General features: G+C 36.6%; 1 protein-coding gene across 2 annotated transcripts; it reads right to left on the reverse strand.

Moving 5' to 3' along the window:
- Positions 1 to 9,197: 9,197 nt before the first annotated feature.
- LOC109053766 (antimicrobial peptide NK-lysin-like) lies at positions 9,198 to 13,525 on the reverse strand. Of its 2 annotated transcripts, none has more exons than XM_042743043.1 (4): positions 13,398 to 13,525; positions 11,453 to 11,517; positions 10,365 to 10,460; positions 9,198 to 10,274 (listed from the first exon to the last, which is right to left on the reverse strand). In XM_042743043.1, the coding sequence occupies exons 1-4, from the start codon at positions 13,501 to 13,503 to the stop codon at positions 10,098 to 10,100; spliced, it is 444 nt and encodes a 147-aa protein (XP_042598977.1). In that variant the 5' UTR covers positions 13,504 to 13,525; the 3' UTR covers positions 9,198 to 10,097. The 2 variants fall into 2 exon arrangements, with proteins under 2 accessions (XP_042598977.1, XP_018926630.1); XM_019071085.2 differs by lacking the exon at positions 13,398 to 13,525 and adding an exon at positions 11,755 to 11,964.
- Between the last annotated feature and the right edge of the window lie 5,560 nt (positions 13,526 to 19,085).

Here is a 19,085-nt window from a genome sequence, read left to right on the forward strand (position 1 = left end):
TTTTCAGTCACCATTTGACATTTTTTTTCCCCTTAAAAGCTGAACCGACAGTTTATAGTGCGACTTTTCCATAACTGTTGCTAAGTGTTTAGCCCTAACATTTAAACAGGCCATTGTTTCGCACTATATATATTATATTGTACTGCTATGTGGGGTTAACACTAAAAAAGCGGTTCTTTTCCTGCTCCAAAGCAGGGTTTAATAACCACAGATAAAGCGGCGCTAAACCTGCTTCTAAAGTGTGAAAGGTTTCTTTACCGGGGGCTTAAAAGCAGGGTTTAGAACGACAGTAATATTTTACCCCAAAAATGACAATTGTGCCATGGTTTATCTACGCACCATCAGGCATATGAATTTTCTTAGTTTAGACAAATACAATTAGAGTTATATTAAAAAATAGCCTGCCTCTTCCAAGCTAACGGCAGTGAATGGTGGTTGAGATTTTGAAGCAAAATAAAGTGCATATATCCATCATAAAAAGAGCTTCACATGGCTCCAGGGGGTTAATAAAGGCCTTCTAAAGTGATCTGATTCATTTGTGTAAGAAAAATATCCAATAATCTCTAGCTGCTAACTGTCACAAATATGGATATTTTTCTTACACAAATGCTGTACTTTGCACCAGAAAGCATTTATTAACCCCCTGAAGCTGTGAGGAGCACTTTTTAGGATGGATGGATACACTTTTTTTTTTTTTTGCTTCAAAATCTTGACCAAAATTTTCTGCCATTATAAAGCTTGGAAAAGCCAGGACATTTTTTAATATAACTCTGATTGTATTAGTCTGAAATAAGCAAGTCATATATACCTAGAATGGCTTGAGGGTGAGTAAATCATGGGGTAATTTTCATTTTTGGATGAACTATCTCTTTTAGCGCAGTGTGAAAAGCCCTTAAGAAACAAACAAACTAAAAAGCCTTATGCATTTATTCAATATATCAAAGAGGATTCTTAAACTTTCAAAGGCCTTTAACAAATACCAACATGAACACAGATGGTCTTGGCATCATCAGTAGTTGAGAGTTCTTCGATCAGAGTGCCCATGTACTTGTTCACCAACATCCTACACAGGTACTTCAGGAAGCCGATTCCATCGCAGACTGTCCCCAGCATATTTTTAATGTCATCCTGTAGGAAAGTGACCAGCTGAGTTAACATTAAGCCATTAGCCTCATATGAACTTATTAAAAGTGATACGAAACAGTACTGTTACCAACCTTAGTTGAGCCCTTGGTGATCTCACTTTTCAGCTTCCCCATGGCCCACTTGCAAGCCCACAATCCAGGGAGTTGTTCTGATGGCATCTCAACCTAACAAGATAACAGATACAGCATATTAGAGTCAATAGTTATGATATGACAGCTGGGTCACTATCAATAGGTGCGTTTACATGGACACTTTTTGCTTCCATCGGAATGAATTAATTCTGATTGACGAATCCGAACGTAGTGTTTACATGAACGCTAAATAAAGTGATCGGGTTGGTATTCACGTTTATCCCATTTGTGCCCAAATTTTTCTGAATGGTTTCATACATATAGTCATGTTAATAGTGTCCTATGTGAACATGTTCTGCATTTATTTTCCCCAGGTTTTAGTTTATTTTCTTGAAAATCGTATTTGAATGTGCGGCAACTATAGTTGCGGGTGGGCAAATATGTTGTATTCACCCCTTCAATGTAAAATTTGAATAGGAGAACATTTGGCATCTAACTCAAAATAACTGTTTTCAACAGATCAATCTTTATTCATAAACAAATTAATTATGCAAAACAGTTGAAGAACATTCGATGCAAACCCCCCAAAAAGTTGCATCTAGCTTGAATATGAATACAGAATAAATCCGTTTGTCTTAAAATGGTGGAACATAGGGCAGAACAAAGAGCAGCCATTAAGTTGACCCAACAGGGTATTGTGTATCAATAAGTTAGATATAAATAAATAAAAATAAATAGAATTAAGGAAATATTACATCTATATAATAAAAAGGTCTATCTGAAAGAAAATTATGCATTGTTGTTTAGGCACATAGTATTCAATGGCTGACTGTAGTAGGTGATTTCATATAATAATGTAAATGTAAATTCATTACTTCTCTGAATTTCAGCATGACAATGGAATCACAAGCTACTAGTCATAAAATGAATTAGGGTCCTTGACCAATTAGAATTAAACGCATCCAAACTGGATAAATGGGCCTCAATATTTTGCCCCTTATGAGACATAATGTCATAAAAGAGAGAAAAATATAACATCAATTAATCCCATGTGTAAGCTCTTTATCTTTCCATTCTTCCTTTTGTGTGACTGCCTAAAGTTTGAAAACTGCTGCTGTCACTTGAAAACTGGAAATTTCCAACCCTCATGGCAAAAGCAGACACAGAAGTGGGGCAGTAGAGCTGTGGAAAGATTGCTCTCTCATCTCCTCCTTTTGACAGATTTATTCCCTATCAAATTAAGGTCTAATGTACAGTAGAAATGTCATTTAAAGGGTTAAGTTATGTTTTAGGTGGGATATTATGAAAGGAAAAAGCACCAAACAAGACCAATAGCCTTGATTTTTTTTAACCTGTTAAAAAGTTTTACCATTTTTCCATGTTATGTGTTTTTAAGTGTTTTTTTCTCAGACAACTATAATTGCCGTTGCCGCTTGGACATTTGACTAAGTATACAAAAAAAAAAAAACTTTCTCCTGGAAGATTTGTTTTGTTTGGATGATTCTAGAGACCTTCATGATTATGTAGATATATATATGTCAACAAAAAAATACTTATTAGTAATATGAAAATTAAATTTCTTTGGAAGGGTTTTTTGTCTTCACCATGCTTCCTGGAAGTAGAGGTAGGAACTTAACAGCCTCATGTAACAGGAATGAAGTGAATACCTTATTTTTTTTCTTGAAATCCTTTATTTGGTTGTTTGTTTGCATGTCATTGAGAAATAAACATAGATAACATCTAGAAAAATACTTACAAAAGGAATGGGTTGGCTTAAATGGGTTATATGTCACAAGCTTCTGATCGGATTTACTGTTTTGACATGCGCACACTGCATGAATATAGAGAGTTTCCAGCTGCTGTCGCATACTGTTTTAAAAACCACATGTGATATTTATCTACTTCGGTTCCTAAGTAGGCGACGAAAAGCATATGAACTGTTGTAATGCTTAACGTTATTAAAAAAAAAAAAAAATGTGTAAAAGTGCCCCTTCCCGCACCCAAAACTAGTCGTCTGTTGATGAGAGTCTTAAACAATAACTGGTGGGACGTGGTCCTGTTCCACTTCACATACGCTGAGTGAAAGGGGAGTTGTATAATGACAGGACACTTATTTATGACACTTTATTCGCCTGGAAGAAAACCTTGTTCCGCGCGTCATACGTCATTGTGCTATTTCTATGTCACTTTTAAATTTAATAACTAAAGAAAAATTGTGATACACCCAACCATGTGAATAAAAATTAACAATCAGTCAAAGTAAATTTAGTATTTATTATGAAAATGGGATGGGGAAATACGGGTTTAAAATGTTTAAAATTATTTTTGTATCAACTTATGCTCAAACGGTGCAATTTATGACATAGACATCCTTAAAATTTATATTGTTCAGCATTTAATGGCAGTAGGATCAATGTAGATCATTGGGAATGACTAAATTAGATCCATCTGTGTACATGTTATTTGTTATTATCAAAGTTTACGCAGCCATAAAAGCATGGTAAAAAAATAAAAATAACAACAACAAAAAAAAAAAATCTGGAAAGATAATAGAAATACATTCATTCGTAAAAAGACACGAAAATCTCTGTATTAAATATGTTTGTTTGAGCACTTATTATACTGATGCACAGTCTGGTGAAATAGTTCACTTTGCTTCTTTAAATGCAAACACAAAATGGGATTGTGATAAACAACATTGAGGACAACTTACAGAGTCTTCTTTAAGTTCAATTCCAGTAGATTTGGCTTTGTGCATTTCCAAGTGAAGAGCACAAACTGTAAGGGAAAATGCATGATATATATAAGACATACTAAGTACTGCAATGTTCTGCAATATGCTGCATGAGTTCAGTTAAACAGTAAGAATGATATGTATAGTTCAGGTATATTCAAGTTGGTTTTCATATGACCAGCATTGCACATCACTGAACTTAAGCTGGTCCAAATCAGTCTAAGCTGTGTTTTTCAGTGAGGAAAACAAAATATAAAATTGTTTAATAAAAATAACTAACAACAACTGATCTGTGCTAATTTTACCTGAGGATATCAGCAGGGTGATCAGGATGATACTCCGCAGCATCTTGTTTGGCAAAAGAGTCTGAGCACAGTGAGACTGAAAACTATCGTTTGCTTGATTGTCTTTGGTGCCACTCCTTTTTAAAACACTGCTTTAAACCAGAAACCACATAAATTGTTGGGTGAGATGAGTAGCACGAACATGTCAAGATTGCATTACTTTTTTGTTTTTACATCTTCCTGTATGTGTGATGCTTATTTTTCAAAAATTATAGTACTTTGATTACATATATCTAAATAGTACCATATGTCAGACTGTAATGCTATTGCACAGAAATTGAATGTGCCATCATAAGAGAAGGTGCTTTCAAGAATGCAATTGTACTACCATGAAACATGTATAATGCAATCTAATAACTGGCATTATACATTAAACAACTATGGTATGTATTAATGTATTGTGGAACAGTGTTGAAACTAAACTCTACAGGGCTTGTGGCCCTCCAGGAATTGACTTTTGCACCCCTGCTTTAGTTATTTTGTATTTATACTCTCTTATTAGAAAGTAACAAAACCTGATATATAATTATATTTCTTGTTCTGGTCCAGAAAGCTTATATTAATTTATTTTGATAAAATTAGTGATCCTGGACCACAAAACCATGCAGTCTTAAGTCGCTGGGGTTTATTTGTAGCAATCGCCAAAAATACATTGTATGGATCAAAATTACAGATTTTTCTTTTATGCCAAAAATCATTAGGATATCCAATCCTATAATTCCTATAATCAATCCTCAATATAACATTTCCTACCATAAATAGATCAAAACTTAATTTTAAGTTAGTAATATGCATTGCTAAGGACTTCATTTGGACAACTTTAGAAGGCAATTTTCTCAATATTTAGATTTTTTTTTTTTTGCTCCCTCAGATTCCAGATTTTCAAATTGTTGTATCTCAGCCAAATATTGTCCTATCCTAACAAACCATACATCAATGGATTATGGAATGGGAGTTTATTTATTCAGCTTTCAGATCATGTATAAATCTCATTTTAAAAAAATTGACACTTAAGGTTTTGTGGTCCAGGGTCACATATTATCTTTATATTTGTGCAGTTTTATTAGTGTCCCTGGCAGCCTGACAAAGTTTTATGTTTCGCCATGAAAAAGGAAGTTTCTGTAACTCGGTCAAACAATGTCCGATCTGCCCCAAACTTCACACCTTTAATAATAGTTGTGTCCTGAACATGTCCATGCTGTTACAGACTCCTAGCAACATATTAAAAAATGTCAGTAAGTGTTAAATAGGCTAGCAACATGCTAGAAACACGATAAAACATGCTAGCAACAATTAGCTTATTTGCTAAAGCATGCTATTAAAGGGGTCATATGATGTGATTTAATTTTTTCCTTTCTCTTTGGAGTGTTACAAGCTCTTAGTGCATGAAGTTGTGAAGTTGCAAAGACTAAAGTCTCAAACCCAAAGAGATAGTCTAAATTTTTCTTAAACGTCACGGTACCAGGTTTTCTCAAACCCCTTGATGCGCGTGCATGCCCCAAGTGAGTGCAGTTGCGCCCTCTAAGCGCTGAGACATGGCGACCGGCGGTGTTGCTGATGTGATGGCTGTAAATCCACTTGTTGATAAGAAAGGATGAAAGAGACACATATGGAAATATTTTGGATTAGGCTAATGTCATGTAGCCATAAGTGGCTGATTCGTTATTCCAAATGTTGCCTTTCTTTATGAAACTTACCAACATTCAAGTGTTGATAAAAAAAGGATGCATGAAGCTTATTAAATGTTTTTAAAATTAAAGTACAGTTAAAGGTACTTTAAAGGTCTGGGCTAAGCCCCGGATGTCCTTCAATGCTGGAAACGCCCCTGCATACAATGTCCAAATTGCCCCAATCTTAACATGTTTAATAAGAGTTCTGTCCTGAACACATCTACATGCCAATATTCAATTATAGTCATAGCGCAACCTACTGTCAACAGGAATGGACATGTTTATCACTGTGATGCACAATTAGCAACACACTAAAATAAGCCACTGAGTGCTAAACATGCTAGAAACATGCTCTCAACACTTACTAAGTGCTAAAGCATGTTAGTAATACCATGAACCTGGAAATTATAACTCATGCATGCAATGTCCAATCTGCCCCAAACTTCACACATTTGATGAGAGTCCTGGCCTGAACACATCTAAAGGCCCATATTCATTTATAATCCTAGCACCACTTTCTGGCAACAGGAAATGACTTTTTACACTAACTTAAACATGCAGTGTCTGATCTGCCCCAAACTTAACATGTTTAATAAGAGTCCTGGCCTGAACACATCTATGTTCCAATATTTAGTTATAGTCATAGTGCCACCAGCTTGCAGCAGGAAGTTTGCCACATATAAATGACATATTCCTCCTATATTTACCACGTTAAATGCATGTTGCCCACCGTTCGCTGTTTTCCTAAAGCCACCAGGTGGCTGTGAGCTCAGTTGCGAGGGCCCTTTCAACCAGTCTTTTGTGACTGAAAAGGCTCTGTCACCCTTAGTTTTCCAACGGGAATGAGGGACAGATAAAAGAGCCCTGTAAACGGAGCTTAAAAGTCTGGTAGAAAGGAATAATAAGATTTTTAAGATAAGATGGAGCTTGATTGTTAAGAGCTTTAAAAACAAACAACAGAATCTTAAACTGAACTCTAAAATGGACTGGAAGCAAGTGAAGTGAAGCTAAAATTGGAGTGACATGGTCATATTTCTTTGCCCCAGTCAGCAGCCTTGCAGCTGCATTTTGTACCAACTGGAAGTGTGAAAGCGATGACTGAGGAAGACCTGAGTACAATGAGTTACAGTAATCTAAATTTTAGGTAATAAAAGCATGAATAACCTGAAAAGACAAAAACGATTTAAGTTTGGAGATGACCGGTATTTGAAAAAATTAATTTGTTTGGAAAAACATAATTCTGAGTCTATGATAATGCCCAGGTTTCTTACTTGTGAGGAAATGGAGGGGAATTGATTTCCCAGCTCCTTAATAATATCAATTCTCATTTTTGGGGGACCAAAAACATTAATTTCAGTTTTGTTCTCATTGAGTTGGTGAAAGTTATTTGATAACCATTTTTTGATATCTGAGATACAGTCCAGCAATGGTTGAATGGAATCACCAGCTTTTAGTAGGAGGTACAACTGTGTATCATCAGCATATAAATGAAAAGAAACATTGTGCTTCCTGATTCAATCCCCCAGAGTGCGCATATATAAGTTGAAAAGAAGTGGTCCCAGAATAGAGCCTTGAGGTACTCCACTAATAATTGAGGCAGATGATGAGGAACAGTTGCCTAGCTCTACAGAAAAAGACCTATGTTTGTAATAAGAACTGAACCGTCATAAGACTGAGCCCCTGATACCGATCAGATGTTCTAAATGGCAAATAAGAACATTATGATCCACAGTATCAAAGGCAGCTGTAAGATCCAGTAGAAGAGGTGTCAATTTCATGTAGATAGTATTTCTGTAGAGCCACAGCCCCAAAGAGTTCAGATTCAACAGATTCCGACTGATTCAGATTCAACTGATCCAACTCATCAAGTCCTTTAGGCTTATTTGAAAACTACAGACTTTTCAGTAATGAATTTCACTAACGTTGATATAAGTGTTCACTTCACCAGTGTTTGCGAGAAGCTTTTCAATAATTATGGTCTGTTTGGCCCCTCAAAATGTACTGTATGTTTTTGATGGACTAAAAAGAACCAATTCATTACAATCCTTTGTTTTGTAATTGTACACGGTTGGTTCTGTTAAATAATTATTTTGTTGGAAATTTTGTAGAATAACAATAAGACAACCATTAAAAGAACCAAACATCATTGGGTTTAGTTGTTCTTGTGTTTATTTTTTCTAACCATCATCCTCTTCTTGTTAGAGAGAGTAACAAAACCTCACCTCACCAACTTTTTTTTTTTTTCTGGAGGTGGTGGTTTTCCATTTTAAGTGTAAGAATTTATCTTGCTCTTACACCAATCAAATAAATACCTAATTTGATACATTTAAAGAGGTGGTTCTTGGTTCCAGCTAGTCATTTTGTGTTCCATAGAAGAATGCATGTCATACAGGTCTAAATCTTTTGGATGTTTTTAGATGTTTTTCTTTTTGTCCCCTCTCTTGTGTCTTTGGACTTGTCTGCCAACCCTTTAGTGATCTCAGTTAGCCTTCAAAGTCTTCTTAACACCCTCATGGAGGCCCAGCGACCTTTGGCCTATCTCACTCTTCAATATTTTCTTTTCCTCAATTGATGTTCAGGTTTAATCGCCAGTGTCTCATCAGCTCACGCACATAAATTGTCAAATTATTGTGCATTTTGCTTTTGTATCCTGCCAGTGTTTTGGTTGGTAAAGATCTGGGCTGATAACGCAAAGATTGTAGGTTCAAAACAATGATGAAATCATATTTAAAGGAATAATAATAGGTTAACAATATAGACCTGTACTATTGCTTTCCAAGCTTTCAAAACTGAAAGCAAATGGGAGGTTACTAGTACAAATATATCTTTTTTTTTTTGACACAATTTTATTACTGCTAAAAGTGATAATTTTTAATTATATAGCTGCTTGTGGTGACATAATCTTGCGGTAGCAGTATCTTGCAGTATCTCACAGGTAAAGCTGTTTTAGAAGCTCATCTGTGCAAAGACAATCAAACTGATAACGATCGTTATTGTCATGTTTGAAGTTTCTAGATCTTTTTGAGAGGCTTCCTCCAAATTATCTCTATTGCTGATTTTTTATGCAATTTAAGAAATTATGAGTTTAAAATTGGAATGGGATATCAAATATTTAGTACAGTGCTGATAGACCAAGAAACAGACCAGTAAAATACTAATTCAAGCATTCTCTGTTTGTAAAAGTATCTCAGAAACGTGTGAAAGTGCGAACTCATGTCACAAAACATTAAAATTCGTTTCACAAATTTATTTTCAACTGAATGCAAAAAAGTGGTGTAAAGTTGAGTAGACATGACAAATAGACAGAACACTGTGGCATACAACACCACAATAATCACACCATTAGCTCTAGTGCAGAAGTTCCAGGAAGTTCACCAACTTCCCAGCTAAAGCTAACACTCAAGGGCTTTTTAGACTTGAAATAGTTAAGGGTGTAGTCCACATTAAAATAAAAGGTCTCTCATTATTTATTCACTCTCAAACCTGCATGAATGTCTTTTTTTTCTGTTGAACAGAAGATATTTTGAATAAGGGTAAGCAAACACCTTACGGTCTCCACTGACTTCCATAGTATGGAAAAAATACTATGGAAATCAATGGGGACCATCAACTCTTTGGTTACACATATTCTTCAAAATAATTGTAATGTTTGTGTTCAAAAGAAGAAATACATTTATACAGATTTGGAATAACTTGAGGGCGGGTAAATGATGACAGCATGAAGTATGCCTTTCAGCTCGAGTCATTCTAAACACGGGAAAACGGAATCCTGAGTTAATTTGGTACAGATTCTACATTCCTAAATCCTGGGTTAACATTCTTCTTTGCATATTTGCAGGGTCGGTGTCATTTATTGCTCTTGCATTGCACATCCTCAGATATTGCTGACTGTATAAAGGTTTTTTTTTTTCTTTCCTGAATGGACTTTTCTGACTATAAAGGTAAGAATGAAATGGACTCACAAAGCTGAAACACGTAAAACATTCCATTAACCGGAGTTAGAAACTGGGTTTAGAAAGAGATGAATGAAGTGCAATGTGAAAAGCCCTTTAGAAACAAACAAATAAAGCCTTGCACATTTCTTCAGTTTATCAAAGAAAACAGAATTCTTCAACTTTAAAAAGTTTAATAATTAACTCCACACCCATTTCTTGCAAACTCCAATGTTAATACAGATGGTTCTGGCATCATCAGTAGTTGAAAGTTCTTCGACCAGAGTGTCCTTGTACTTATACACAAACTTCCTACACAGTGACTTTAGGGAGTCAATCTCATCACAGACCATCGCCAGCTTCTTTTTAACATCATCCTGCAGAAAAGTGACCAGAAGAATTAACATTAAGCTATTAGTCTCACATGAATTTTTATTAAAAGCATATGAAACAGAACTGTTACAAACCAGAGTTGCTCCATTTGAGATCTGTTTTTTCAGCTTCTTCATCGCCAATTTGCAAACCTTGCATATTCCAGGTTGCTGTTCAGTTTGTATCTCACCCTAACAAGACAACAGATGCAATATAATAATAACTCAAATAGTTTACAAACAGTATCACAGTTAGAATCTAGCAGTTCAAATTGGACATTTGCATCTTGCAAACCCTCTTTCAGTATATGGCAAAGATCTAACCTCTTATCATGATTGATGCATCTGCCAGTGTGATTAATCTCATATATGTGTTTTTTGGTCAATTAATAGTTGTAAATTTGTCCATCATCATGTAAACAGATCATGTAGTGTTTCCCATTTTCAAACAACAGTTTGTGAATTTTGATAAAAGGTGTAAAATGAGACACTGGACCACAAAACCGGTCTTAAGTCGCTGGGGTATATTTTTAGCAATAGCCAAAAAAACATTGTATGGGTCAAATTTATCGATTTTTCTTTTATGCCAAAACACATTAGGATCTTAAGTAGAGATCATGTTCCATGAAGATATTTTGTAAATTTCTTACCGTAAATATATCAAAACTTAATTTTTAATTTAGTAATATGTATTGCTAAGAATTCATTTGGACAACTCTAAAGGAGATTTTCTCAGTATTTTGATGTTTTTTGCACCCTCAGATTCCAGATTTTCATACAATAGTTGTATCTCTGCCAAATATTGTCCTATCATAATCTATACATCAATGGAAAGCTTATTTATTCAGCTTTCATATGATGTTTAAATCTCAATTTTGAAAAATTGACACTTAAAACTAATTTTGTGGTCCAATGTTACAAATAATCCTTGACATATATTAGGCTAGTTAATTTTGTGTACATTGTTTACTTACATCAAAGTTTACATGTTCATGTAAAACTAAGGGATTTTTTTGTTGTTGTTGAAAAAAAAACAGAAATTAATGCAATCTTTTAAAAGACAGAAATTTCTATATTAAAAATTAACACACAATCTGCTGAAAGCCATTCACCGAGCTACTTTACAGGTGAACACAAAATAGGCTCATGAAAAACGTTCATGATAAATGATGTTAAGAACTCACAGAGCCTTTTTCAAGTTCATTTCCAGTAGAATCTTCTTTCTGCATTTCCCAGTGAAGAGCACAAACTGTAAGGAAAAATGCAAGACAAATGTAGTACATACTAAATGTGGGAATTTGACAAACTGCATGAGTTCAGTCAAACATATTGGGCATATTAAAGCTGGTTTAGCATGGCCAGCATTGCACATCAAGGAAGTTAAGCTGGTCCAAATCAGTCTATGTTGTTTTTTTTAGCTAGGCACATAAAATATAGACAAACTGATTGATAAAGATTGCTAACAACTTATCTTTGCTAATTTTACCTGAGGATATCAGCAGGCTGATAAGGATGATACTCTGCAGCATCTTGTTTGGCAAAAGAGTTTAAATGAACTGAAAACACTCTGCTTGATGAGGGTCTTTGGTGCAAGTCTTTTGAAAAATATTGGTTTTAACCAGAAACCACAGACGAAGAGAAACAGTACAACCCTCAACGTGTGAAGATGTACAGTCACTCTTGGCATTACTTTTTTTGTATGTGATACTCGGGGTGCTATTGGTGAAAAAGTCAGAGGGTGTGTTTTTGATAAAAAAAACAAAACAAAACAAAAAAAACTTACATCCCGTATGTGTGATAGGGTGCCATTGGTGAAAAAAAATTAGAGGGTGGGTGTTTTTGACTTTTTTTATAAATCACATTTCTTAATTTCTAGAATGCAAAATCAAAAGATATTGGTATTTACAAATAGAATAACAAAACAAATACCTATACAGCCAGGGCTATGTTGTAGTATGTGACAATATGGTGTCAGATAGTAATAAATATGATTGCACTCAAATGGAATTTTCCATCATAAGGTACTTCCAAAACTGCTGTGGTACTACCATGGGACATGTACACTCACTGGCCACTTTAATAGGTACACCTTGTTAGTACCAGGTTGGACCCCCGTTGCCTTCAGAACTGCCTTAATTCTTCGTGGCATGAATTCAACAAGGTGTTAGAAACATTCCTCAGTGATTTTGGTCCATATTGACATGATTGCATCACACAGTTGCTGCAGATTTGTCAGCGGCACATCCATGATGTGAATCTCCCGTTCCACTACATCCCAAAGCTGCTCTATTGGATTGAGATCTGGTGACTGTGGAGGCCATTTAAGTAAAGTGAACTCATTGTCATATTCAAGAAACCAGTCTGAGATGATTTGAGCTTTGTGACATGGTCCATTATCCTGCTGGAAGTAGCCATCAAAAGATGGGTACACTGTAGTCATAAAGGAATGGACATGGTCAGCAACAATTCTCAGGTAGGCTGTGGCATTTAAACGATGCTCAGTTGGTACTAAGGGGCCCATTTTTCCAATCTTCTATTGTCCAATTTTGGTGAGCCTGTGTGAATTGTACCCTCAGTTTTCTGTTCTTAGCTGACAGGAGCGGCACCTGGTGTGGTCTTCTGCTGCTGTAGCCCATCTGCTTCAGGGTTCGACATGTTGTGTGTTCAGAGATAGTATTCTGCATACCTTGGTTGTAACGAGTGGTTATTCGAGTTACTGTTGCCTTTCTATCATCTATAACCAGTCTGCCTATTCTCCTCTGACCGCTGAGGCATTTTTGTCCACACAACTGCCACTCACTGGATATTTTCACATTTTTGTCCATTCTCTGTAAACCCTAGAGATAGTTTTGCGTGAAAATCCAAGGAGATCAGGAGGTTTTGAGATACTGAGACCAGCCCGTCTGGCACCAACAACCATTCCACATTCAAAGTCACTTAAATCCCCTTTCTTCCCCATTCTGATGCTCGGTTTGAACTTCCTCAAATCGTCCTCACCACATCTAGATGCCTAAATGCATTGAGTTGCTGCCATGTGACTGGCTGATTAGTAATTTGTGTTAATAAGCAATTGAACAAGTGTTCCTAATAAAGTGAGTGTATAATGTAATACGATGGCATATACTGTACTGTTGTGAGCAGGAGCTGGAGGAAACAGGCTGAGGTGTGGATCTAAGTCCAGGCAGTTAATATCAAAAACAAGAACACATGGATACAAGGAGCAGAACAACACCATAACATTCAACAACTAACAAAGCACAAGAGAAACCCAAGGGCTATTTATACACAGGAGAACAGAAGGAACCAATGAGTTACTATGGAAACTAACAAGGAGTGGGTGGACCAATGAGTGTTTATGGCTAATGTCTAACTAATGAGGGTAGTTATGGAGACAAACAAGGCACACAGCAGACAGGGGTAAAACACTTACATACCGTTAAGCAACAATTCTATATATATATATATTTCTTTACATTATTTAACAAAAAAGACATCATTGTGATTCAATGTTTTTGTTAACATCAAAATACTATTGAGTTTCTCTGATGCCCCCTTGTGGAAAAAATTACATTAATTTGCATTTTATGGTTACTGCCACTATAGAGGGGCCTTTGGCCCATCTCAATCTTCAAGGTGTATTCTATTCCTCCACTGATTTTAAGATTCAGTCAAGTGTCTTGTCAGCTTGGATACATACATTTGTAATTTTGTTGCATATTTTGCATTTGTATCCTGCCAGTGGATTGATTGGTAAAAATTTGAGCTGACATTGGAAAGGTTGTTGGTTCAAACCAAAAAACAGTGATGAACTTAACTCAGGATGTTTAAACTCAAAGGAAATTTGAGGGTACTTTCCCTGTAATAGGTTTACTGACTATTCAGACCGGAACTATTGCTTCCTTGGCATCTGTAGTGCTTGTGTTTGTGAATATTGCAGCCTATTATGGAGCAGATTTTAAATTCACTCAGAATTATGAAAAACACTCTTTCTTGTCTCATTTTTATTTACATAGCTGCATGTAATCACATTATCATCTTGCAGTAGCAGCATCTTGAAGTTTCTCACAGGAAAAGCTGTTTGAGAAGCTCATTAGTGCAAAATTTGAAATGAAGGATGTGTCAACATCCATCTTGACAACCTGACAATGATCGCTGTTTTTGTGAATGTGACTTACTGTGTCCTGTAATGTTTCAAGTTCCTCTTGTTCTTCATGGCAGGCTGTTAGGTGTCAGGCTGTAATAAAATTGTCTATTAATGGACAAATAAATGTTTGTCTGTAAAAACTGTCTAGATGTTTGATGTCATTATGTGCTTTTTTTTTGTAATCATTTTTTGGACATGTATATTTGTTTACTTGTGACTCAAACCCATTTTATTCTATTTGGTCTTTCAGCAAATTGTTTTTATTGCTGATTATTTGCAAAATGTAAGAAATTATTCATTTAAAATGGGCATGAGATATCAATGTGCATGCATGGTATAGTGCTGTGGACCAAAAAACAGACCAAACAAAAATACTAATTCAAGCACCCTCTGTTTGTAAAAGTATCATGTCACACAACATTATAGTTTCACACATTTATTTTCCAGAAAAAAGTTGTGTACAAGACAAATATGCAAAAAACACCAAAAAAAAAAAAAAAAAAAAAAACCAACAAAAGAACAACAACAAAAAACCTGGTATTCAAAACCACATCACACCATTAGCTCTAGTGTAGAATTTCACCACCCTTTCCAACTAAAGCGAACACTCTAGGGCTTTAAACACTTGAAATAGTTAAAGGGATAGTTCACCCCAAAATTTTAACTACCGTCATCATTTACTCAACCTGTAAAGATGTCATCGGTAAAGACAGCAGAGAGCAATGATATTTCTGTACAAAGGTAAATTAAGGAATTATATTTACTTAATTATTAGGTCAATCAGTATTATTGCTAATAGTGATGGCGAGATGGAGCCTCGTGAAGCATGAAGCTTTTCAGCAAAGTGGCTCAAAAAAGGGTTCGTTTCTCGAGGCTTCATTTACTCACAATATCACCTTGTGGACAAAGAGTGTAAAACAAGCAGATACATCACAGTCACAGATGACCTGATGTGGTCTGTGATACACTGTATTTTGCGCCAGTTAAGGCTTAGACATAACAGTGGATAGATAAAAAAATAATAATTTCCATGAAATTAATAGGGCTTAATGGGGCTATCAAATTTGTGTAATTTGCTCATAGTCTAAAACTGGAAAGTGGCGGAGTTTAACAGGGCAGAGGACTATAGGTGTGTTCCCTACGCAGTGTTCACTGCTCCCTACTACTCCCTAAGCAGGGGATATCTGTTGAAGTGGACTTTTTGGAGCGCTCTGGAACATCATCAAAGAAAGGCAATGATGGAGTCCCGCAGATTATTATATAACATAAATAAATATTCAAGTTTAACAAATTTTGTTGCGTTCTAAAGTTCAAACTTTGTGAACTGTCCTGTGAATTCACATCACATGATACCATGTTACTGACCAACGGCAGATCATTATGTCACAGCATGACTATCTGAATTAAAATAATATAAATGTAAAACTTCAGCACTTCGGACAACATCAAGGACGTCATTGCTCTAAACCAATACAAGCTTTGATATGCGCTTCACTGAAAGCTAAAATAAATAAATACCATTTTGGCGCTCTTTTGCAACAAAGTCACCCTATTTTAAAGACACAATTACACAGAATGAGCAAATGTTTAATATTGAGATTTTGTAATGGTCACTGATCAATATTTATATATGTAAATAAAAGCCTTTGTAAAATCTGTTCATCATATAAAGTGAATGGGTCTTTTTAGAAGACTTGGATTAAACCAATTTCAAAGCTTGAAATGATGAGTGCATTGAAAAAATGGATGGACAAAAAAAAAATGTAATTATTAAAATATCTACAGGTAAATGGCAGTATACAGTATGTGGTAGTTTTGCCAATGGTATTGAAAATGATTGTACATCATGAAATGAAAAATAACCCAACTTGCTTTTTTAATGCACAGTACTAGTCTTGTGGCAAACAGTTGAACCATGCAAGTCAATACACTGCGGAAAAAATTGTCTGCCGTCGCTTCCGGCTCTGGAATGGCGTTCTTGCCCTGATGATGTCAGTTTGATGGCTTGGGAGAATCCTCTTGTTAAGTCATGACGTAAGGAATGCTGTTTCCGGGTCCAAGCCTCTATCCATTTCACTTGAGAATACTATCTCAGCAGCCATTTATTAACACTATTTCATTAATATTACATATTTAAGCTAAGTGTTTAAAAATTTGCTGATGATTAAGTACTAGTATCTAATGATTAAGTACTAGTATCTAATGAATAAATACTAGTACATAATAGATAAGCACTAGTATCTAATGAATAAATACTAGTACATAATAGATAAGCACTAGTATCTAATGAATAAGTACTTGTATCTAATGATTAAGTACTAGTATCTAATGAATAAGTACTAGTAACTTTACAAAATACACTAGTAGCTAAAGAATAAGCACTAGTACCTAAAAAATAAGTACTAGTAGTAAATGAATACGTACTAGTACTTTATTGAAAAGATACTAGTATCTAAAAAAATAAGTACTAGTAACGTTAAATTAGATACTAGTGCAGTTTGTAGATTAAAGGTTACAACGGCTTGCCATAGGCGTCAGTACTCAGACACAAAGGGCATGAGATGTTTATCACTATGAAATCACGTTCAAGAAGTGTCATTCAGCACACATCGCAATATTTGGCATCAGTTTACATGTGCCACAGGTTGGGTGAGTAGTCGTAAATACGCTGTATAATGCCTGTTATAAAATGTATTCTGTCTTTTTTATTAATCAGATTAGCGCTGTATGTTTATTCGCTGTATTATATCGGTCATCCGAGGCTGTCTTTGAGTTTCATTCCATTTAACTAAATGAACACACCTGCTAACAATACATTACTTGCGTAACCCCGGTTCTCTGATAGCATTAAGTGAGGTGTCTCAATATGGGATACGCCCCTTCCGCGTATTCCTCAGAAGCCCAATTCCATTACACCATCCCCTATTGGCTGGCAGACATGACATTGCGTCAGGGAGTGTCTCTCTCCTCTCTGTATAAAAGGAGCGACGCAGCGTCATTACGACATTCAGTGGGGTTACACAAGTAACCTATTGTTCTCTTTCAAGCATACGTTTCGGTGTCTCACTATGGGATAACCTAACTCCCGTATTGCCAGATAGCCTGTCTCGAAGTCTCATGCCAACCAAAGAAACTATTATAGGGCTGGTTAACACTTAAGATCCAACGCTCAAAACAGCATGTGCAAACGTTTGAGCTGTAACATCCAGTTTATAGAACCTCTCAAATGTGTGCGGTGAAAGAGGGCCTTTAAAGAGGGCCCATGTCATTGACATTCCTCTCGTTGAATTAGCACGTAAACCAGACGGAGGCGTAAAACCCTTATTGGAATATGCAAGAGAAATTGCCTCCATTATCCAGTGGGATAAACGCTGTTTAGTAATCGGCTTCCCCATACGCGGCTTCACCCAAGACACAAACAGCTGATCACTCTCTCTGAACCCTTTAGTCCTCTCCGTGTAAATGTGTAAAGCACGCAGCAGACATAACGTATTCAGCCTTTGCTGTTCTGCTGAAGCAAAAGGTGGTGGGTTAAAGGCTCTTAACTTGAGAGGAACAATAGAATTGACCACCTTGGGCATAAAAGCAGAATTGGGTTTCAAAAGCACCCCTGCGTCCCCTGGCATAAATTGTGTACACGCTGAAAAGTGCGTGAATTTCACTTATGCGCTTCGCTGAAGCCAAAGCTAACAGCAGCACCGTCTTGAACGACAATAATTTCAGGTCAGCTTTGTCCAGTGGCTCAAATGGAGTCACAGAAAGCACATCAAGCACCAGAACCAGATCCCATGATGGAGAGATCGGTTTTGAGACTGGCAAAGCACGACGCGCACCCTTCATAACCCGGCATACCAAAGGGTGCTGCCCCGCAGTTTTGTTATCAAGACCTACATGACAGACAGATATTGCGGCCAGAAACACCTTTATTGTTGAGAATGCCAAAATTTCCCTGGCCACCGCGGAGCTACCAGTATCATTCTCAGTCCCTCCTCCCTCACTCTGTGAAGGGCTGGAGATATCAATGCAATTGGTGGGAACGCATATAGGAGAACACGAGGCCACTCGTGCGCCAGTGCATCTATTCCCAGAGGCGTGCTCTGATCCTTCAGAGAGAAGAACTGAGGGCATTGAGCATTGTCCTGCGACGCAAACAGATCCACTGTTGCTCTAACGAATATGCTCCAAATTTGACCAACCACTTCCGTGTTCAGCTTCTACTCTCAATAAAGGGGATTTCCCCTGGACAGCAGATCTGCACCCCTGTTCATGATGCCTTGAACATGTATCGCTCTCAGGGATAAAAGACTGGATTTGCTCCACAAAATCAATTTGCGTGCCAACATGTGTAAAGGGAGTGATCTGAGATCTCCCTGTCTGTTTATGTATGCCACAACTTTAGTGTTGTCCATTCTCACAAGAACATGATGTCCTTTCAGAAAAGGAAGAAAATGCTTCAACGTTAGAAAGACGGCCAGCATTTCCAAGTAGTTTATGTGACAGTGGCTCAGATGGGGACCCCATCTCCCGTTCACTGCCCTGCCCTCGTGAATGCCCCGCCAGCTGGACAATGACGCGTCCATCGTTATGACCTTCCTGGTCTGTTCAACACCCATCAGCACCCCTTGTACCAGAAAGCACGGGGGCCGCCAGTGACGCAGTGCCAAGACTGCGGC

Source organism: Cyprinus carpio, chromosome B17, assembly GCF_018340385.1.
Source record: "Cyprinus carpio isolate SPL01 chromosome B17, ASM1834038v1, whole genome shotgun sequence".
NCBI classification, from domain to species: domain Eukaryota; kingdom Metazoa; phylum Chordata; class Actinopteri; order Cypriniformes; family Cyprinidae; genus Cyprinus; species Cyprinus carpio.